The 24,433-nt window shown below is 39.8% G+C and overlaps 1 protein-coding gene across 1 annotated transcript; it reads left to right on the top strand.

Annotated features, from left to right (window-relative positions):
* Nucleotides 1-10,935: 10,935 nt before the first annotated feature.
* rspo3 (R-spondin 3) lies at nt 10,936-22,807 on the top strand (the record flags this gene model as incomplete). The annotated part of the gene is made up of 6 exons (XM_079240754.1): nt 10,936-11,035; nt 14,686-14,880; nt 15,378-15,521; nt 15,648-15,794; nt 15,964-16,149; nt 22,593-22,807. 6 exons carry the CDS (start codon nt 10,936-10,938, stop codon nt 22,805-22,807), a joined length of 987 nt encoding a protein of 328 aa, XP_079096880.1.
* Between the last annotated feature and the right edge of the window lie 1,626 nt (nt 22,808-24,433).

Below are 24,433 nucleotides of genomic sequence, written 5' to 3'. Positions count from 1 at the left end.
GAAGTTTCAGGGAATATCCTGCTAACAAGCTGTTAATGTCCAGATTTGTCTACTTCAGTAACGTGCAATGTAAAAGCAAGCCAAATCAAAGGAAGTCTCTGCCAACTGAACCAAATCCCCCAATCTATCCTGACGTGAATGTGGCCAAAAGTGAAGACACTAAAGACTAACTGATCATCATGGTTCGGGAGAGATCTGTTTGAAACAAACACAAAGCATATGCTTCTGTCTTTGAAGGTTTTTTTTTCTACAAAAAGTCAAAAATTGCAGAGGAAGAGCATAAAATGTGATGTTGAGAGTATATTTTAATGTCTACCGCCCCCTTCTGCTCTGAAGAGCAATGTCTTCTTACTCGAGAGTCGATTTTATATCCTGGGTGACACACGGAAGCTGTATTTGATGTCATTTCTGTTCTTTTTTTGGCTGTTTACATGCAAATTACATAAGGAAACGCAGTAGAGGGTCTATCGTCAGCACCATTTCCTCATGTCAGACTAGTCCATCAGTGGCTTGAGGTCCACAGGTAAAAGGCCATTTGGACTATAGTGTGTTTAGCCTTAAGTCTAGCCACTGGTCTAAAACCATTATGTTATGAAAACACATCTTGCATTTCTTGATGCATTGTGGAGCAAAACTGTAAGAGAAAATCTTTCCTTCTCAATATTTTTCCTTTTCTCTTTACTTCTTTCTACATATAGTGTCATGTTTGCTTCCACTTATATTTGGCATTTTGCCTAACGGTGAAATGAATTCCTGTGTCACCAGCTACAACATAAGCCAAAGCGTGATTGAGCCACAGCGTTACAACTGGAGTAGAGATTATTTCATATCATCTGACTTCTGAAGTTTCCTCCAACAGCTTTGCTATTTAAACTAGAAAGCTTTTTACTCACTAAATCTAAACAGAATGTGACAATGAACCTTGAACCATCGCTTAAACGTTAAAGGTCTATCTCTCCATTTTCTATATCTGATTCATCCTATAGGAGTATATTTCGTCTGCCATCAAGCAAGAGTCAGGATACACCCTGGACAGGTTTGCAGTCCAACACTGGGCAAAGACAAGGAAACAAGCAGTCATCTCCTCACTGCTACTTTTAAGAATTGATGATTAATCATAGATTTCATAGGGAAAATTTACACATGCAAAGCAAGGCACATTTATACACACTTCTTATATACATAAAGCACAAAAATGCAGCTACTGTTATTTAAACCAGCGCTTTTTGTGCTGTGAGGCAGCATTGCTTTATAACACCTGCAAGCAACTTTTAACTTTAATCAATAAAACAAATAAATAGAGATGTTCCTGTGTAAATAAGTAAAGAGATAAAATAAATAAGGATGCTGAATTAGGTTGCTGAAAATAATCTCTATCTCATTGCATTTTGTTTTTACTTTCTTTTAACTATTCCCTGTAAATGAAATACTGACCAAGCATTTGCCTCCGCATGTGCTCTTTGTTTGCAACAGGTAAATAAAAAAAACAATCGATTGTATACATTCTTTGTGAACATATTGTCGGAAATGATCGTAGTGAATTTTTCTGCACATATTTAAAAGCAGTTAAGCATCATGTACCCCATTTAACAGAATAACTGCCCCATGTCACAGGCTCACCGGCGTAATTAGCCTACTGTGGCTTTTATATGGGGGCCATTATCACTGGCTATAAACAGCCACTGTAGTTAGTCGCCCCTCTGTGTTGGTCAGATGCAGGATCAATCAGGTTTTACGGGCCTCATGTGCTTCACATACGTCAAACACGTGTGCTGTCCACCTCCATGCAAGTTCACTCGGGGTAAATACTGTGGGTGTAGTTCACATTCACTCAGGGAGGAGGATATAAAAGAATCGACCCATGAAATTAAACATTTCAGTTTTACGCCTCTGTAATTGTAGCCATTCTTATTTTTGATTCTGACACATTATTTGCTTTTCTTTAAGATGTTCCAATTACATTTCCAGGTTACATGCCTCTTTTAAAAGTTACACATTGGGAGAAAATCTATTATAAAATGTAAAGACCTGAAATATACCGTATTTATTAAAGTGAGTCATTTATATGTTTGTGACGTGTCATCATAGTGCACTTTATAATGTATGTAACGTCTGATTTATTACAACTTCAGCTCAACAATGTTATCAAATATTATTTTGATTTCCATCACTTCCAACAACAGTTACATTCAGAGACACATTATCCTACCTTTTAACTTCATTTTATGTTCTGCAGCCGCTGAATTTACCTCAAGTGCAGCACACATGTAATGTCCCCTTGCTGAACACTCCTACTCTGGTCATTAGCTGGAATAAGCTTTGGTTTTAATTATAAAAACACCACCGCTTGAATCCAGCTGTTTTATGGGTCCTGAGAATTTTTATATGACTGGTTTTCAAACATGAAGTGGATTGCTAGTGTGCAAATAATCAACAACTGTTCATTTATAGAGCCTCAGTCCCCCGAAAAGGAAATATTCTTTTTTTCTTTTGTTGGTAACCATAACAACATGAGACTAAGCTCAACAACAACAGAGTCAAAACATCTTAAGAAAAGAATAAATAAATGAAAGCCTGTGTGTGCTTTTTTTTTGTTTTGTTTTGTTTTTAGCCAAATGAAAAAAGTCAGAAAACAAAGAAATTATGAGATGTATAAATATTATTTTGTTATGTAAAATTTAGGATATTATTTAAGTTTTATTTTAATTCTTCTTATTCTTTTCCACACGGCTTTTATGTTGTACATTTCTTCGTTGAAATAAATTTTGCTTTTGTTGTACCCAAACAACTTTTGCTTATTTTGAATGATTTTATATTTTTATTTTACAACTACTTTTTCTTTCTACTATGCTGCTTTACGTTGTATAATAGACAGTAGAAAGAGTGAAACCTGATGCTTCAGGATTTAAAATGTTGCATAATGACACAATTACCAAACAATTTCCTCAAACCAGCATTATGAGAGTCAATATGGTCATTTTCACAAAAACACTTAGTGGCGTATCCTCCCTTTAAGGTCCTGGTCATTCGGTGGAGGTAAATTTGCAGTGACTTTGATTAATTTCTTTTAAAAAATTAACCTGCCTCCTAAAAACCATTTATTTTCCTTATTCTTGTCAGCATAGAAACATTTTTTTCAGACATTTTTGTTTGTGTGAAAGTCAAAGGGTTGATCTGTAGGATTTTATCTAAAATATTCCTGCTTTAGAATTTATCTCCCACTGTCAGCATGTTTATATAGGAAAAACAGAACTGCTTAACTTTTAACAAATGTAGATGTGTTAATCCCACCCGACTAACAAAACCAGGTTATACATTAGGAGCTTGAATAAATTGCAGTTATACTCAACTAGACTCCAAAGCTGCACTGTACATGCCCCAAAACTTCAGTGTAAACACTTAAACACAGACAAAGTCACAAAAATTGAGACTTTAAAGTAGCCTACAATTTAGTGTCAACTAATGGTCATGTACTCTATTTCTAGTTTGTCCCTCTGCTCTGATACAACCCTGACCTTACAACCACAGCATCATCCGGCCAAATTGTTACTGAGGTAGTTTGTAGACAGTGAGTTGGTTTAAACTCATGTGAATGATCCTCTCCCTTTGAGAACATTTCAAGCAGTAGGTTATATAGTTCAGATTTAATGGTCAGATCATGCTAAGACTAACGCAGATGTGCATCTTTTATCCAAAACTGTTTAGGGAAAAAAAAAAAAAAATACTAAGCATAAAACAGGCTACACAACATTAGTGTTAACATTTTCCTCATTGCTATGACAACGGGTTAGTCTAAACTGATGCTTGGTGGGTTCTCCGTATTAAAACCAATTAGCAATCGGGTTCTTATGAAGCTTCAGTTTGTTCTAGTCGGTAAAGACAATGGGATGATCAATATTTTCTGTCAAATTAATGACACCGAAAATGGCTACAGGTTGGACCTGAACCCAGGCCAGCTGTTGCGAGGACCTGAACATCTGTATAAATGGGTGTGTGCTCCAGTGGGTGAGCTACCAACATGTCCCATCAATAAAATTTGGACTTTTCCAATAATCTCGAGAGCCATCAGTTTAAGATATTCTGTTTAGTCCCTGAACTGAGATACTGAAAATAGTTAGCTTGGAATAAAGAAAATCTAATACAAGTTTATACTTTTATCGCTGCCATGCTGATGTTTGTGTTTAATAAAACTGTAGGGACGCTTGCATGACATTGTACTTATTTAATCCGTTTAGGTTAAGCCGACACTGTCTGGATAACTGGTGTTAGCTCAGTATAAAGCAGCGAGATTCCAAATTTAAATACAATCTAGTCTTTGAAATCCTTTTTCAGTAACAACTCACTGAATGTATTTAAAACACCAAAAATAGTAACAGGAGCCATGCTTGAAAAGTGCACTTTAGAGAAGAGAGACACCACACTGCGCCTTAATGTTTGGAGTATCTGAGAAGCTATTTGTTGACTGTTGAAACCACACTGTCTCAACAGATCCTGAGATAAACAAGGCAGCATTAGCCACTAGTAAATCTGGCCAAGCAGATGTGGGTGAGTTTCGCAGAAAAAAAGAAAAGTCGAGTAGGTTCTTGTTTTTTTTTTTGTTTTGTTTTTTGGGGGGGAGGGGTTGTTTTTTCTGGATGGAAAATGTCTCCATTAATTTGCTTTAAGAAAAGACAAATTCTCTTTGCAGCGTGGTTCGCTGGGGTTGTTCCGCCTGAGTGAGAAGCAAAGGGGTAAATTATACTTTCACACATGTTTTAATTCAGTTTCTTTCCATTAGAACCTGTAAGACTGAGAGGAAACTGCTCACTAGAAAAATAAAGCTCAGGCCATCTGCATTCTTTCAACTTTCTACTGCGAGCGTTGCTGAAGTTTCTCGGGGGCTCCTGGACCATGTGCTTGGTAAGAAAGTCAACAAAAAAATTATTTACAGTGTTTGAATGCTGACCTAGAAGGTCCAGAAAGATGGAGGTACTCTCACATACCCCCACCTACTCTCACACAGGCTTTCTTTAGAAGTGGGATGCCTGACATGGGTCCACGCTGAGCTGAATGATCACAGAACAAAAGCTGTGGGCAGAAGCTCCACCGGCTAGAAAGAATAGGCGTAAAGGATTTTATCAGGAAGAAAAAGGAAAGACTCCCCTTGCAGATTAATAAAATAACCCCAAAGTTGCCCTGTACACACACACTGATCTCCTATTCCCTCACCAGAAATACTGCACACACAGACATACACACACAGAATACCTATAGTCTATCTACTTGTTACCTGGCAACAACTGATGAAAAAAAAAAAAGAAAAACACCATCAGTGCCCCTATGATTAAAATTTCCTGGGCAGCAGCGTTTGAACCCCCAGTTTCCCGCCATTGTCTCTTCTCAGCTTCATAAAAGAAACTAACGTCAGGGTAGCAAGAGAGCAAAGAGAATATATAAACTTTCTCACTCTTGTCAAGACGTTGCTGGCTTAGCTCACCGACTTTTCCTCCAGTTTTTATGAGAATACCACCCTCCCCGCAGACACCTCCCACCCCCACCCCTCAAGTTCAACTCAGGATTTTCTTGAACTTCCTCCGTTCCCTCTATCATGAAGATCACTTTTCACTAATCACCAGGCGGTCACGATTTTTCAAAGGAAAGTTAAAAAGAAGCGAAATTACATCAATTGAGGTGATGTTGACAATCAGATGCAGAGAGCCGACCCCGTAATAGCCTGTCGCTCGGTTTATTTAAAGTGTGCCTGTAAAGGAGAGCGGAGGCACCGTTTTTGGTGGAATGTGTAATTAACGCCACACTCGTAGTCAAATTAGTCAGGCCCACTGAGGGGGGGGGGTCCTGTTGAGGTCAGTTCATCGGTAAAGTTCAAATATCTGTCTACGTTCACAGAAAGCAGGCTTTCCAATACCTTGTACCACCTTGTGTGCGTGTTGCACAATGTTTCCAGTCATGCTCAGATAAGCTGATCCTGTGCTGCCTGCAGCTTTAGGCTTAAACGCATTTAGAAGAAGTATCAAACTTTTCAACTACAGCAACTCTTGGCAAGAAAGCAAACACATGCATGTGTGTTTGAGGGTGATTTGCAATTTAACCTTATCAAAAGGAAAATAAAAGTTAAAAGTTATTTAAAATGGTTAATCTGTTGTAATTTGCACATCACACAAATGCATACACACACACACACACACACACACACACACACACACACACACATTACCCTTCTCTTTTGACCTTTTTTTTCATTCAAAACTGACCTGCTTTTCCTCTGTATGTACAGCTGACAGCTCTTGCTCACAGTGATTATCTGTCCTTGGCTACCTTCTCAATCCCTCTTACTATGAAGTGATCCCCTCAATCACTCGAGCATGCACACGCATTTAAACACACAAATGCAAGAACACATACACACACATACACAGCTTTCTCTTTCTTATGCACCTGTCTGACCCTTCTTAATCTCCTCTGTCTGTGTGTGTGTAAGACAGAATTTAAAGAATCAATATGCACTTATTAGAAGGTCCAGAACCTGAAATTATGCATGTGTGTGATTTTTATTTTCATAACATTGTGCCCACTCTGCTGAACTATGTCACTGCCTCACTCTGCTTGCCTCATGCTGAGAGAATGTTTGAGTACAGCCGCTGGGATTTTTGCAGCTTTAATAGATGCAAAGTCAGAACAACCTGCTTATAATGCCACAGACTGCTATGTTTTCACAGAGCGAGGCACGCACCATCAATTTCTCTCCACGCTGAGCCCAGCCTAATTCATAAGCTGATGACAGCAACGTGGATCAACACTGTCACTGTCATCTGTGAATTGTATGAGTCACGGGTCGGGGAATGAACAGTTTGGAGATCAGAAGAGCGAGCTTTGTGGTTTCCTGGAATACTCACCTCGCTGATGCAGCATGGGATTAGGAGTATGTCTTTCTTGATAAAGGTGAATGCTTTGTTTTTGCAGTGTCACATGGACATAACAAAGCAGATATTTGTTTTATTGGATGATCTGCTTATTTGCAGCTGAGGAATAGTTAGCTTGTACCATATTTAAACTTTTGTCTCCTAAGCCCTTGCATTGCCCTCAAGTGTGCTACAATCAAATCTAATATTAACAATAATTGCTCATAAACAGCTAAACACTCAAGACTAAATGAATGGCAAGGGAATACTAAGTGGGGAAAAAAACAGAACTAAAGAAGTCATTTTTGGAAACCAGGGTGGCATAAATCAAGTTGCTGCTAAATGTTTGTCTTACTTAAGTCAGTTAATTTTATAGGTCCAAAGGACAAATGCAATATCTCTGTGGTAGCACTAAAAATGGTCAAAATCAAAAATAAATAAATAAAAGTGACTCAGTACCTTTTAATTGTCAATATTAGAGGACATCAACAAAAAAATAAGATATCTGCTTGAGTTTAAGTATGTAACTTAAGTAAGTTACATAATCCTTCTTGTGAGATGGTATTTTTTTTGCTTTTTCTTGCATTAATGTCAAGTGTAAAATAACAGTGACTGGAGACACAGCTGGGAAAAGAAACAAGAGGTCTTCATAGAAATTTAAGGGATTTTAAAACTTGTATTTTTAAAAACTGACCTTGACTTGATATGTTTCACTTTCCGACTCCCAGCGTCCCCATAACATCACACATTTGGTCGTCTGCACAGTTATACTAAATTCTGTATAACTGGAACCTGTTGAGCACTTACACTGCCATTTGGAAGAGCTTTTGTTTACATGTTAATGCTGGACCTGGCAGGGGAAGTAGAAAAAATTGGGGGGGGGGGGGGGGGGTGTGAACAGAAGAGAAAAGAAGAGAGGGAAGAGGAGACAAAGATAGAAAACACAGGAAAAACACTCAAAACCAAAATGGAAAAATCAGACAACCAGCTGCTACACCTGTAGAGAAGGTGAACAGAAAACAGCGAATAACCTCTGAAGCAAAGCAGTGCAACTACAGAACAAAAAAAAACATCAACAACAGCAGCAACCTGGATATGAAAACATGACTGTTGTTATTGTTTAATAATCCTGCTGGACAACAAAGTCACTGTATAAGCATATTGTTATTCAATAAAAGTGGATCTGCATATTAATTATGTCATTTCAGATAAATAATTAAATTAAATTAAATTAAATTAAATTAAATTAAATTAAATTAAATTAAATTAAATTAAATTAAATTAAATTTCAAAAAGACATTATGCCGTGACGGATGTTGAAACACATCCATGCATCATGCTTCCTTAGAACAAAACCTATAATAGATTAAGGCTAAAATAGAAGGACACAGGGTTTTTTTTTTGTTTGGTTTTTTTTTTTTTTTTTTTTTTTTTTGCTTTAAAAAAAAAACAAGAAGAAAAAGAAAAAAAAAGTTGTAATGTGCATCCATCCTTGGTCGGCTGGGTTTATGCACCTGCCAGACTTCATTTACAGGTGTCGACTGATTCTCTCACTGAACGGTCACAGGGACTGACCAAGTGACCTTAACCTTCCGCACCCTAGTGCCACATACACACCCCCCCACACACCCAAACACACACAACTATGCTCCTGCCCCCGAGGATTGGTGAGGCTTGTTCAGGCTGGAACACAAAGACAAGCATTATTCTTCTATATCCCTTACACCAAACTGCTGAGATGACGGCGGGGGAGGAGGGAGATTTCATCATTTTTCATAACTTTTCATCAAGACATTTTTACATTTTCTCCATTCTTTGCAAAACCATGACACCAACACACAACTTTCCATGTGATATTACATTTCATAGTGTGACAGAGTTTAATAGAAGCCTTTTTAGTGGAGATGTTTAAACACAGGTCTACTTAGAATTACTTGGCATTTTAACTGTGTGTATTAGTCATATAATGCTTCACTTAATGTCCCTGGCAAAGTCTGGATTAAGTAGTCTATACTCTGTGGAGGTGAAAGAGTTTAAAACAATGCATCAATCTCTGTTATGTCTCATGGTTCTGGTCCTGAGTTAGTACAGGACAAACAGGGAAGTATTCCCATAAAGAAAAAAAAACCACACTGTGTTTGCATTGCTTTTCTCAGCACAGTGACTGATGGATGACCAGAAGCCACAGTGAGGAAAAGCGCTGGAGTCGTGCATACTGTTCCCCCTAAACATCAACACTCCAGTTAGACAAATGAGGCTTCAGCCCCCTCCTCATCACTGCTATGCTGTGGTCTCCAGAGGCCGCAGTTCACTAAACAGGAATAAATCCCAAGTTTTCTCCATGCAAGAGAATTTATCACCTGTCTCTACCTGTGCTATCTGCGTCTGCATGCTGAGCAATGACTGACGATATTTATATTCACCTAATTTGAATCACTTTCAGGGGTAATACGTCCTGAATGTTATTCCTGTAAAATGGCATTGCATTAGGGCTCATCAGAGAGGTCAAGTGCTGAAGGTTCACCAAATAGTGGTTTACTGATGGCCACGCTTGCCTGCCCAGAAAAACGTGTCAAGCTTTTATGCAACTAACTCCCTCTAGAGGTAACACAATGAGATGCTGCTGCTTCTGTTGAGCTGCTTCACAACAACCCATCCTGCCATTCAAAAAAAAGACATTATGTCTTTTTAAATATCATAATATAGATAGATAGATAGATAGATAGATAGATAGATAGATAGATAGATAGATAGATAGATAGATAGATAGATAGATAGATAGATAAGGAATACAAGCAGTTGAAAACCATTTTCATATAAATGAAAGGAAAAACTTCACTGCACCTAAATAAAAAAAAGAAGAGCTCTGTGGACATTAAACAACCCATGTTTTCTATATGCTTAATTACACTCTAGATGTTGACTGAAAAAGAAAATATCTGTAAGAACTTTATTGATTGTTAGGATATTTTACCTTTGGGTGGGAAGAGGGGGAAACTAGTTAGCTTTATTGCATTTACAATAAGAAACAAATATTCATTAAAAACCACAATTCTGTGCAAATCATGAACTGAAATTACATCTCTCTCCTCTCTTCCTAGTTTGCTACCTCTCTCTCTCTTTCTTTTTCTGTCTCTTTCTCTCTCTCGCAGGGGGCATGCCCTCTAAATAAACTTTAGAGCTCATTGGGGGGGTGAGAGAGCGAGAGAGAGAGAGAGAGAGAGGGCTGCAGTCATCAGCGGGCCGGCGGGAGGGGTGAATGAGCTCTGCACACAGCAAAAAAGCGCTGAAACTGCGGAGATTCACTCTGGTTTAGTAACAGCGAGCAGGAGGAGGCAAGACCCTTTACAAAACAGTTTTGTGGTTTTAGTTCAGTGGTGGTTTTTACTTTTTGTGAACGCGCCTCAACTGATGCTGAAATGAAGCCGAGACCTTCAGCACGTCTGGCGAGTTAACGAATCCACGCGCGCGCGCACACGCACGCACACACACACACACACACACACACACACACACACACACACACACACACCGGGACGCACGGCGCATCTCGACCCAGAGAGAAATCGACAAGAAGGAGAGAGAGAAGTCAGTTCGGAGTTCTATAAATGGATGTATTTATCTGAGACTTCTTGAAAGTAACGCCAAACACTCGTTAATAATACTCTTCACTCTTCAACACTGCTGTTTGTTTCTTCTCCCGCGCGCAACAGATGCCAGTCAAGCTTTTTGCTTTTTTTGGATGTTTTTTGAAGGGAATGTTCTTCATTACTACAAGGATAACGGACCCCTGACTCAGCCTGGCTTTCTTGGCACTTATGTGGATCATATCCAGGATGTTACAGTTCAAACGGCCCAGGCACTGTTGGGCCACAGGACACTATCATCATCATCACATATCACCCTGGGCGTCCTGCTGCGTCTAGGAATTATCCACACTCCAGCCTCTGCCTCCGTTTGGGGGGAAAAGAAAACGTGAATAAAAAGTTTTGGTGAACATTGACATTGGCTTTACAAGTCTCATCTCTGGGCTACTATGCAATTACAACTGATCTCATTTGTTTTGATCATCTTGCACTGCATGGATTACACAGGTTGTCAGCCGCACAGCAGCTCCAGGCACCGGCCACATAAACGTGAGTATTGCAGCTTTTTTTTTCCCCATTACACCTCCGTGGATACGATCATTTAATTTCTTATCCTCGAAATGAAAGTCCCACCTGTTTCACTTAATGTTGGGTCACACAAGCCCCTTTTTTCAAATAGCCGAGTTTACATCATTGACTGATAATTTTTAATTAATCGATGACCAATTTATTAGTCTTTGGACGTATATGCCGTTAAATCATCCTTCTATCACACGGATACTTAAATGTTTTAATTAATAAGGGTTTAGAAGACTATAATGTGCTATTTTGCATCTGTTTTGAGCCTTTGATTTCAAGAGAATAAAGAAAACCAAACAGGTCTTCTTGCATTTAGTCATGATAGCAACGCTCTAAAATCATTTGTGAGCTTGTTGCAAAGATGTTTTCAGTATCTTTAAGATATAAACTTTATACTCTTAGTGCCATGATGCTGACACACTCAGACCTTCCTCACTGCTTCTGCGCAGTGATCATTTGAACCTTAATTGGATTAATTGTCACCTGAAGCCCGCAGTTGCAGCTCCGCGCGCACGCAGCGCCTCCTTCCTGCTGCATCCCATCGCTCTCTAGCGGCCAGGGCTGCAGACTTCAGCCAGAGACTCTGCTGTCCGGGTCTCAGAGCTATAACTGTCCATATAAATGAACTCTTTCGTTCCCATATTTGGTGATGTAACGTGCATATTGGATGTATTTATGCTGCAATATTGTTGTGGATAAACCTTTTTTTCCCCCCTAATACTGACTGGAATGGCGTGGGGTATTAGTGCCTCTCAGAATCTGAAATCATGTCCCATCTCGATATTGCATCAAAGTAACACTATAGGCTCCGCCACACATGGGAGATGTTTATCATTAAGTGTGCTGGTATTTCATCTCCCATTTATCTCCCAAGGGTCCAGCTTTATGTCTCATCTCTTGGGCTGTGACCAGCTTTTTCTCTCCCATGACACTATTAAAAAAGTATCATTAAAGTGTATTTTTCTCTCCTGCCCACGCACACTTTATCACTGAGGGTCTCCAGATGTGCTCTGTGACTAACTCTTGGAGAAGAGCAGTGATAACTGGAATATGCCATATATTACTGGCCAACGTGTCTGAAAACTGTCTGTGATCTACAATAATAGACCTTCAGAGTGATGTTTTTGTCCCTACCACCTGGGATTGAAACCTCTGTCTCTCTCTCTCTCTCTCTAAACTGATCACACAGCTCAGATCTTCCCCCTGGATAGATTTTGTTTTTCAGTTTACCTCATATTTTAATTGCTCTAACTTATATATATATGTTTGCAAGTGAAACTGTAGAAAAACTGAACATTTGTGTGTATGTGTATACTCTATGCCTTATCACAGCTCCTGTCTTTACATGTTTTCTAAACAAGAACATCTCTACACAGTGAAAGATAGAGTAGGAGTTCTTGGTTTCTTTCATTCTCCAAGAGTGAAACCGTCTTTACAGTTTTATTATTTTCTTCAAATCAAATACTTTTCATATCAATAAACAGTTGTGCAGGGGAGTACACTGAAAATTGGGTGTCAGCTGAAAAAAAAGACCCCTTCACAACTTTAGTAGATTTACATACTAAGCCATTATGTGATTCAGCACTGCAAATAGGATGAGCAACGAGGTGTTACTTCATTTTTGCGTGAGGAGCAATCTTCTGCCCTCCACACTGACTCAGTGAGAATTAATTGTGTTCTTCTAAGAATCTAAACTTCCTCCAGGGATGCAGATATGTAACACTTTGTGAGATATCAGGGAGGATGGAGGGATTAGTGGGTGAAGGAGTACAGACTTAAGAGGCAAAGAAGGGGGCAAGAGTGAGTAGGGAGTCAATGACCATTCAGCTAATAGGCCAGAATTACCATGCAACAGACAGAGCCCAAGGCCCACACTTCCTGTCTGTGATGATGCCTCCAAAAAATGAAGGCCTGGTCCAGAGATTCCATGCATTATATAGGTAATAAATGTTTATCGTCAGCAGATCCTACAGACCCAGATATTAAAGACTTCTGCACCAAAGAAACTAGTTTATTTATATATACTGTTCTATCCATCATATTCCATTAATCATCCTTATTTCTGTGTGAGATGAGGGGTTTATTTGATTTCTGCCTTTGTTGGTGTGTTAGAGAAGACGCCGCTGTCCAGCTGAGGTTTCGCTGGTGCGAGTGCAAGGGCAGAGCCAAATTCCGACGTCTTAAGGCTTCTGTGAATCAGGCCAGCTTGGCAGGAACACATATGGGCAAACTGTCAACACTTGTAAAGAAAGTCAAGATATTTCAAACAAAGTATCCATGATCTATGGTAAACTGGCAGCTAAACCCTGAACTGAGAAGCACAGCAAGTGTAAGCTATTGACATGAAATGCCAGGGCTGGAGAGGAAAACTAATTCCCTTACAGGGGTAATTTACCGACCATATGTGGTTTATGCAACGTTTTTAAAAAGGAACGAGCCTGTGTGCAGCATGATCCAACAAATATATGAAACATGGGACATTTCTTTTGGTTTTTGCCACCCTACCTACTGTCACAGGTGTCTCTCCACATCCATCAGCCTTTGAACTGCTACTGGATTTAACAAAAGTTCACATGTATTACAAATGTATACCAATTTCCTCGAATACATATAGCAAATATACAGTAATGCTTTGTAGAAAATATCTTCTCAGAGTAAGAAAACTGATCCAAACAGTCATCGTTGTGCTATAAGAGAAATCTATTGTGGAGAAGGATATTATGAAAAAGCTTCTCAAAAAATGGGAACAAGAACTCCTTGTATCTACTCTCTATGTGTTTTAAATGAACTTGAACCTAATATTACACTGATATTATTTTTATGTAACTTGGGAGTCATTGAAATATCAGAAAAATGTCATCATACAAATAAAAATCCAGTCTGATGAATAGTCACACAGGCTGATGTAGATTGGAGTTAAACATAATGGAAATGCTGTAATGCTGATGCATTCACTGTCACAGGGGCGTTTTCTCTTTGAGCGAGTTGGTTTGTTTTACATTACTTATTCAAGACGCAGCTTACTTAGACTTCGTACTTAAACATGATGTGTTGGGTGGTTTTCCTCAGCAGAAATAGTAAGATGCTATATTATGCATGTTAAGATTTTGCCCTTAAGCATAAGAAATGAACCAATTAAAAAGTTAAATAAAATTTGCCATTAGCTTTAAGACAGCATGATTACATTTCTTGCATCAAATACTGTCATCTAAAGCAAGTAGAGGGAAAATAGGAATACATTTTTTTTCCAAAGACAGGAGACTTGAGGAGGAAACTAGAAATCTTCCTCTCAAAAGACAACTGTCCTACCAGGAGCATTTTTTTCTGCAGGTTTCAGCATGAGCAGACCTTTTTAGGCTGCAAAACAAAGCAAAATCTTATGCAGTAAGATATAGAAATGATTTGGACCTCTGAATATAGCAGGGATGGAAAAAAACTAACACAAAATAAGAAATTGAACTGATTGTTTGGGTTTGTGTCCAACATTGAACTGCTGACCTTTGGCTGATCAAATGCCACAATGTGTAATTTAAGGCTTATACAACTTTTATAAGTCTTTTTAATATTTTATTTGTCATGATGTACTTGATGTTGAAAACATCTTCTGCTTCTGTCGACAGAAATCTCTGGTGCAAATTCAGGGTGCCAGCAGGGTGGCTGCCTGACCTGTTCTGATTATAATGGCTGCCTTTCATGCAAGCCGCGCTTCTTCATGCATTTGGAGAGGATTGGGATGAAACAGATTGGGGTGTGCCTGACTTCCTGTCCTCCAGGTTTTTATGGCACTCGTACCCCCGATCGAAGCACCTGTACAAGTAAGTGAATTCTGCCTTTTCCCTGGTAATTACTTTTGATGGGATCCAGCTTCCCTATGGCCATGAACTGGACTAAACAGTATAGAAAATTGATAGATGGACTGATGATTGCATTAGCTATTCGGTGGGTGTTTTTTGCTAGTTTCATTAGCTGCTGTCTGAGAGGATGTCCACAATAAATCGATGTAATTATTATGTTCCTCTGGCAAAGACTCAACGTACAAAGTACATATAATAATCACAGGTACACAAATGTTTCCAAGACATATTCAAATTATGCAGTTCTTCCTCATACACTACTATAAAAGCAGAACTTCCAAAAAAACGTGAAATTATGGTTAAATGAATCCTACATATCCTAATAAATGCCTTTCCATTTGGTAACATTCAGTTGAAATATCAAACTTCCTGTAGTTTATTCTCTATTTGCATGCTGACTCACACACAAAAACAGAGCGTAAGTTTTAAATAAATAGTGCTGGATCTGTGTTTGTCAGAATGTAGGTCGGAGTGCGAGTCCTGCTTCAACAAGAACTTCTGCACTCGCTGCCGAGCAGGGTTCTACCTTTCTGTGGGCAAGTGCCAGGAGAGCTGCCCAGAGGGAATGGTCCGCAGCGACACACAAAGGGAATGCGTTTCCAGTGAGTTCCTTCATTTATTTATCAATCAGGGATGGTTCAGTAATGACCTTCACCTTTTGGTTAGTTAGCCTTGCACGGCAGCTACATACAAGCATGTTAAACTCAGGTACATAAATGTGTTTGCAGGGTGCCCTGCTGATTGTGAGTTGTGTGAAAACAGTGAGATATGCACACATTGCCGACCTGGCTTTTACCATCTGAGTGGAAGGTGCTACCATATGTGTCCAGATGACTATGAGCCCAATGACAAACTCATGAAGTGCACACCACAAGGTCAGTCCAGTGTGAGTGTGTGTGAATGCGCATTTTCTGCCCATCAAGTTATCTGGCAGCAACGGATATACAGTATTCGTTTGAATAAAGGAGAATATCTCCATTTGCTACTAGAAAACTTTTCTCATCCTTACCTTTCCCTCCCTGTTTTTTATTTTTTTCCTACCAGTGCACTGCGAGGTGGGTGAGTGGGGCGAGTGGAGCCCCTGCTCTAAGTCCGGCAAAACCTGTGGTTTCAAACGGGGCTCTGAGACACGCACAAGGCAGGTCCTGCAGTATCCATCACCATTTGGCAAACCCTGCCCTGAGATCTCTGAGATCAAAGACTGCCTGGTCAAGAAGAGGAAATGTCCAGGTAAAGGAAAAACACTTTCACAAAGTAGCAGGGTTTCCATGTAACAAGGATGTGTCAGATCCTCTGCTGCTGCACCAAACGGCCCGCTGGCCTGCACATGAACCTAAAGCATCAAAAAATAGTAATAATTATAACCAAAATTGGTGCATACCCACTCAGTACTAGGTTTAGCTGACCCGTTTTGCTCTCAGACGACATTGTTTTTGTGACACATGGCACGATTTCAGCTCTCTATGAATTCCAGACCACGCTGCTTCAGCTTGTACAATCAGAGTGAGTTGGTCTTCCGTTCAGGACTATGACTGTTTACTCAGTGGACTGTCATTGTGGCTGGAGTGAGGACAGTGCGCGGGGAACACACATGTGTGTTGTTGCACTGGGTATGTTTTGTGTTTTCCCACCAGAGTTCTTTGAATTTTAAACAGCAAAACCGCTTTCTGTGCTCTTTGTAAACAGGGAATAGCGTGATCATTTCTAATAAACACAGTGAAAACTGCTTGCAGACGGGCTTGTCTCTTTACAAAATCTGATGTGGTGGTGCATTTACGACCTCCTTGTGTTTCGTGTGTACTTTGTGTGTGTGAGTGTGTGTGGTTAGTGAGTTGGTTGGCGGCTACGGCTAGTTGTTTTTTTGCCGGGACTCTGTAGTGTTAAATGACAGATCGCAGACAGGGTAGGAGGCTGAGATCCAGCCCCCTGGGGCCTCACACTTACAGAACAAACACTGTGTGTATGGGTCTACAAGTGTGTGTGTATGTGTGTGTGATGCAGCAAAAAGCAGTTGACTCTGGAGCAGAAACAGCCCGCTCAACATCAACATCCTCCCCTTGGGAGGCACGCGGCAACCAGGGGATCGCTTTTGGTTTATCCCCACAGCTGCCAATACACACACACACACACACACACACACACACACACACACACACACCCACACACACAGACAAATGCAAACCAACACATGCATGCACAATTCCAGATACAGATCCACCCTCTCCATTTCAAACAAGTCAGACAACTGCACAAATTTTCACTTGCACATATGTTCACATAGATAGACACAGTCCAGCTTTGTCTCTGCAAGCTACACAGCCATCGCTCTGGTGGTACTTTGTAAGGGGAGTCACCAGGGATGGACATGACTTATAAGACTGATGATGAAATGTGCTCTGTCTCCCTTTCACTCACTTTCTATCTGCATCTGCCCACTGATCCATTCCCCGTCCTTGTCCCCTTTACACACACTTGCACAAAAACACACACACTCTCCACCACACTAAAGAAAACACAGACCCCCACGTAAGCTCCCTGTTGGCGCTCCCAGTCAGTCAGACAGTTCAGAGCCAAAACTTTAGCACTGAGTGGACAGCTACTGGTCTAGCCGGAGCCTGGTGAAAAAAAAAGATGGAGACAAAAAAGAAGTAAATGGAAAGAAAGAAAAATGTGTGAGCAGCATATTGTGCAGACCCCGTGACACAACGCTGCCTTCACAAGTGATTATCCAGTTACCCCATCTCCAAGAGAGTCTCCAGTGAATGGGAGCTAATTATCTGCCTCAGCGCATCCTCTCCTCAATGTTTACGTTATGCACACGCTAGAGGGTCAGTGGCCCAACCTTAGAGAGACCCCAGTAATCCTCCAACAGTCCTTCGACACTGATACATCCTTCTCCTCATCTTCTTCCTTTCCTCCTCTTTTTCACTTCCTGTTTGGTTTCTCCTCCCATCTTCCTCTACCTCTCCTTGGTACACAGTTTACAACATTTCATCCAAATATGCACATATCCCAACATTTTATACCTCATAATTCTCTTATCCTTGTCTTAAAGTTCTGTTAAACATCACTTTAGGATTTTCTCTTCCTCCTTTCACCTGCCAATCCTTTTGTTACTAAAACACAGAGTAATGAGTTATTTTCAGACATTTTGAGACCTATCACTTTCTATATCTAATGTGACTTTTAATAAAAAAAATTAAAAAAAACCAAGCATTGTCTTGTATGGCTCAAAATATGTGTCAAAATCCCAATGAACTGGATGTTAGCAATCAATTTTCAGATTGTTCCTTTCTTTCTGTATTTAAACCTACTAAAGTCTGGCTTGTACTAACCACTTCACTAATAAAAACCCCTTCTTAAACATCTACAATCCTTTCTTATTTAAAAAGGATATTGTATTCAGAGTTATTCTTTCTCTACAGGAATGGTTGTTTTAATTCTACGTTTGATCTCCTCAATTCACATGTGTAACCATAAAGTAACTATAGTGTTTATAAAATAAAATCCGTACATGGAGCTCTAACAACCTGCCCATCTGCAGAGCTATTTAAATATGTTTAAAATTACCTAAAAAAAAAAAGCTTTACAACTGTGGAAAACATTCAACATTAATAACAAGGCTGCTCTTCTGGTCTGTTCTGCCCTGGCATTATCAGCAGATTGTAAATGTTTATACACACACACATATCCTCATCTACCTCCTTCTCTCCCAAGTTAATGCAGGCTAATTTTTCCTTCAATAGACATGCTGTTCACCCCTCTATCTCTGCAGCCGGATAGACTGCGTGCCCTCTGCAAATCTTAAACCCTTTAACTCCCACACTTACACACACAAGCATTTACACATGCCTGTTACACGGAGAAAAACATACAGCTAAGGAAGCTACCACTAGCCCATCAGCTTGTGTGGGTGGGTAGGTGGGGGGTTGTTACTCACAAACCCAACCCATCACCCCCTCACCCCCATGACATCCTGGCAGCCATGCGGCAGGCATTCCACTTGTGGGACAGCCCATAGCCTTTAATCCCAGCCTGTCTCCCGCCAAAAGCTCCCCGGACGACAGAACGCCTGCCACAGAGGATGTGCCACCATAAAACACACAGTGACCTTCTGACCACGCACACACATAGACACACTTTCCCTTGACCCCAGCGGCCTTCAGCTCTTGATTTGTTCTCAATCTGCCTGGCACTCTCACCTTATTGTTTTGTCCATTTAACACTTAGTGTGTATTGTGACTCATCATCTAGGGTTTAGTTTCGGTAACTTTGTTTCACTAAGAGGCTCATTTAGCCAGCACAGTGTGGTATTCTGTTTAGGAAGGCCCTTCTCTTTCAGTATAGTTGACTCCTGTTCTTTGCGACGGTGCTGTGACCAGTTTGTAAAGCCACTGAAACACACAGTTCACTATGGCAACAGTTATGTTCACGGTGCCCATGCAGGGATTTTTGGCAAATAATTGAGATGAACAGATAAGTTTCTGCAAACATTTCCATTCATTAGCAAATATTTACTTCAAATATGTTCCAAAAAAAAACATACCTCTCATTTGTATGCTGACTGGAGCACTCGCTACATGTAGATCTGGAGTTGCATGTGTTATAATAAATATTTAAAAGCGCATCTGATCTTGAATGTAGCATGAGGTGCGCAGGTTCGCCTCAGCAGCAGAGAACAGACATACATGATGTACCAGGATTGACAGTTTAAAGAGTGACCTTGGATTACCACTGCTCTCCTACAGTACACCTTTGTTTTATATTTATGCTTTCTTTTATGAGCTGTAAAAAGTGCCCAAGGGCTTGGTGTTAGGTAAATGTTTCTCTTGCTTCACAGCTGAGGCAGCTAAATGAACTGAAACAGCAGTAAAACAAACAGTCTGCTACTTTCTTTCTTTTATATGTGTCTATTAAAGACCCCATACTCTGATTATCATTTTGATCTGAACATCTAAGTTTAAAAAAAAACAAATAAAACTTACAAAAAAGGAATGACAAGCATTGCTGTAGTGCCTCTGTTCATATTTGATCTGTCATTCTCTCTTTTAGCTACCTTAATAAAAGGCCCAGTTTGATCTGATTGGTTAGTTTGATTGGTTAAAAGACAGCTTTTAATGCTTTTAGTGCATCTCAAAATCAAGTATGCTTTTAAGTAGGATAGGTCCTGCAGATCACACCCATATTTAACAATCACAGACTTTTTCCTTGTTTTTGGAAATGATAGACCTGACAAGTGGGCAAGGATCATAGCAATGGTCCAACCATTAATGCCCACAAAAAACTTCTGAAAAACTGGCACAGTTGTGAAATTACTGTTGGGACATATCTACCATCTTATCTCTATTTATACTGGTCTTTTACATCAAGTTGCCCTTTCATAAAACACTTTAAAATGTGAAATACTTTACAGTTAAGTCTAAATGAGTTCAGTCTAATTCGATACTGCACCAACATCAACCCATCAGTGTATTAGACTAGCCAACACATCCTCTATGGGTGCGTGAGAATGAATGCAGAAGCGTCTTTAATGGCATGGCAAATCCATAACATATTAATGATGTGATCTCCTAAAAATGGCAGACATAGAGGATCTTTCCTTGACTTTGAGATACATATGCAGTTTTAAGTGCTAGCTACAAGGGGGTGTTTGAGCAGATATATTTTAATCCAATGTTGATAAGTGACAGACAAAAACTTTGAACTGCGAACGATGCATATTAGACAACTGAGATCCATTGTCTTCTTTGGAAAAGAATGTCTCCATTTTGCATAGATTTAACTTACCAAACTGTTTGCATAAACAAAATAGTTAAAGGCACTAAAAGACACAAATAAATTGGAAATGTCTGGAGTAACTCAGCCAGACTCCATTCTGGACTTTAAGATCAGCCTGCTAGTGGCTTTAAATCTCATTGACTAAGACCTTATATCTTTGAATTTACAGTTGTTTAACATGGAGTTATGTGCCCAGTTTATTTCAAACAGGAAGTAAATCAGCTGGTGATTAAACTGTGGAGGAGGGCCAGGAAGGACGTTTTTCCCGGCTCTTCCAGGCTTAATGCTAATAGCCTGGCTGTATTAGTTCAGCGCTAATCCGATGCATGAAGGCATGTTTCACATGTAGTTCCTACACGTCAACCCCAGAGCACGTCTGCACAATTTGAAGTTCTTCATGTCAAGTTGATATCGAGAAATATTCTAAAAGCTTGAAAGGTGTCTCGTTTGGGGACCACTGACATCAACAAACAGTTTACATAAAGCCTATCGAAAACTGTTCCAACTAACCAAAAGCAGGTTGGTTTGATAAACATTCCCCTAATCATCCAAGTACTGGCAGGGATTAGGTTTCTCCTCTGGTTTGACAAAAGCACTGGGGCTACAGTATGACTAATCCACTGAACTTGTAAATAGTTATGGTGTTAGGACAGAGAAAACAATGAGAGCGAAGGGGACTTCCTGTGTTTACAGAGGACAGGGGGCATACCCTGGATGAGTCAGTGGACCAGATTACTCCATTCATGCATCAATCCATCCATCCATGAAACCACCTCCATTCCCTATCACTGATATGATTCTGTTTCACTTTAAATGTTCACTATCTTGCAGTCAACACATGCACACTGCTGGGTCCATATCATCCATCTCAGCATACTCTTTTCCTTTCAGGATATCAGGATATCTAAAAGAACATTAAAGAAAAAAAGCACGGTTTTGTATCACTCACACAAAATGTGTAGGTCAGATCTGGGTTCTGGTCATACCAGAATCCTGTCCTGATTAATGTACATAGGCGATGAAGTAGTGGTGGAGGGGGGGGGGCATGAAGCAGACAGGCGAGAGACAGAGATCTCTCGTTTTCTCTCTCCCCATGTCTGTGCCTACTGCCTACTTCAGCAGTTTGACAATCCCCAACCGGCCAGCCAACAGCCGAGCAGGCCGTGCAGCTCCGTTCCACTCACACATGAGCGGCAACAGTACAACAACAGGAAAGGGCCTCCTCTGCTTTAACTCGCAGGTCCTGTCTCCAGCCTCCCTCAGGGTAGATCTTGTTATTATCATTAATAACTGTGGCTCTGGCAGAGATAAACCTTCAGCATTCCAAAACTCTCTGTTTTGTTTATGAGATGGTGTTGCAAGAACAGATAAATTGAGGGTTTATTTAAAGGCTTTCTATTTTGGACAAAGGTCTGCTCATCGCAGGCACGGAGCCTCAACAGCTGATAGGCTGCTGGTGTGGCTGTTATCGCTAGTAAAAGACTGACATCTAGTGGTGAAAATGTAGAAGTGCTCTAGCGCTTTGAAACTGCAGGGATTTTTTTTTTCCTGTTTTCTTTTTTTTTGGGGGGGGGGTCTCTTTTAATTCGATCTTTTTTAATGCTTTATTCAGCTTTTTTTTTTCTTTTTACAAAGACTTATTCTATATGGATTCTATATTGACATTTCCATATGAACTTCTAATTAAAACTTTTATTTAATCTAATTAAAATCTTTTATTTTGGCTTTTTTTTGTTTTGTTTTTGTGTATCTGTGTGCTGTTGTTGTTTCTGTACTGTTGTAAAAGAATCCAGATAATTACACTAAATAGACCCTTGCTTCCCCCTAAAACAGCGCAGAACGACAACAGGTTAACTAACTTACTAACGCTCATTTGAAATCTACTTGAATTCCAGGGCGGAGAAAGCCTGATCGAAGGGAGAGAAGGAATCGCAACAATCGCAAAGACAAGGACACCCAGGAGGGCCGAAGAGAGAGGAAGAGGGAAAGGGAGCGAGACAGGGACACAGGTGAACGGGAAGACTCTGATAACAGGAACAAAACAGAGCATAGGCACCGCAGAGGCCATGACACAGGCCCAGTCTCCTCTGAAGACAGCGTTGTGCAGTAATGCAGTAAATAAGTCGAATGACTCTTCACCTTCTTCCTGTAATCATCCCATTTTTCGTGCTCCACGACATCCTCACCCACTGTCTTCCCCCTTTGACCCCTCTACACAGGGGTGTTGCTGCTACCTGTATGATTTGAATGGACTTTATACACCAGCGTGATGGGACACATTCAGCCACAGGGCATGGGCCACCGTTGACTTTTAAAAGTTCTCTTTTTTTTTTTTTTTCCCCCCCTTCTCTGTAGTCTCAACTCCTTCACCTCTACTACAGGGTCTCCTCTGAGAAGTACAGGAGACACAGCTTTTGGGACTGTGGAACAATAAGAGTTGAGTAAAGTGTGGAAGATTGTCAGACAATTGGACTGAGAGATCCATGTGCTTGTTGATATGGTTATTTAACAAGGCTCTGGTACAACATTGTGCATCTTGGTTTTTTGAATGTAGATTTTGCAGCATTATGTAGAACAATTGTTTCTGTTGTACCTGTTCTTTGGATCCCTTCATTTTGAGCTGAGATAGTAAAGCAAAAAAAAAAAAAAAAAAAAGAAAGCAAGTCTTTGCTCTTGCCATCTTCATTATCACAACCACTGAGACATGATTAAATGGTACATCTTGGGCAAAAAGTTCATTTACCCAGATAAATCCAATCTACCACTGGTTCTTTTTGTGTGTAAATGGATTCTGTGCTCTCAATAAAGCTCCTTGACTAAGAACCAAAAACACCAGTATGTGAAATAAATCTATAATGGGTTTGTACTTGTGTCTGTTGATTATTTACTCAACATATCTTGAAAAATTTATATGAACGCCCATAAAACCTTTTTCTAAGAGCAGACAGTCAACAGCATGCCGCCAAAAGCGGTGGCTTCAAAGACTGCAGGACTATTACTAAAGGTGATTACTGTGGTGGTGGTAAATCACATAATCCAACACTTGTTTAACAAGCAGCATCTCTCTTAAGTTACTTTGACATTTGAGTAACATACTTTCAAGAGGCCAGTGTAAAACAAGGCCAGTCCATCCCCCCACTGATCGGTTCCAGTTTTGCCAACCAAATTTTCTAATTAGCTTAAATGTATATTAATTGTTTTTGCTGAAACAAATGTTAATATTTGAGTAAAAGTCACCAAGACAATGACGCATCTCAACTTTTTTAAAAAGGCAAAACATACATTATCCCAAATCAAAATCATTTAAAGTATCTGCTGTAAATAACTTGCATCTTAAGGTGGTTTTATCTGACCCATTTACTGCTGTGCTTATCAAGTTTGATAACCAGTCGGCATGTATATTGAATGAATGATAAAAAAAAATTTTTTTTAAAAATCACCTAGATCAGCAGCTCTACAAATCTTTTAAACCTCTCAGTAATCTGAGACTATTTCTTTTGTACAAGAAAAAAAAAAAAAAAAGCAAGAAACGCAGTAAAGCTTAACGGTTTATTGGTGGAGTGAATACTTTGCTCATCAGTAACACCACTGTAAGTGCATCAGCAGGCATGACAGTATTTCCTCCTCTGCAGAGAAATCTCCACAAATACAAACTGTACATGAAAATATGGGATTTGATTTTCAGTTTGCCATTTGCAAATAAAAGTCACAGTACAGTATGTACACAAATCATACA

This window comes from Telmatherina bonti (genome assembly GCF_933228915.1).
Source record: "Telmatherina bonti genome assembly, chromosome: 5".
Taxonomy (NCBI): domain Eukaryota; kingdom Metazoa; phylum Chordata; class Actinopteri; order Atheriniformes; family Telmatherinidae; genus Telmatherina; species Telmatherina bonti.
Note: the sequence above shows the minus strand (reverse complement) of the source record. Positions and strands in the feature narration are given on the sequence as shown.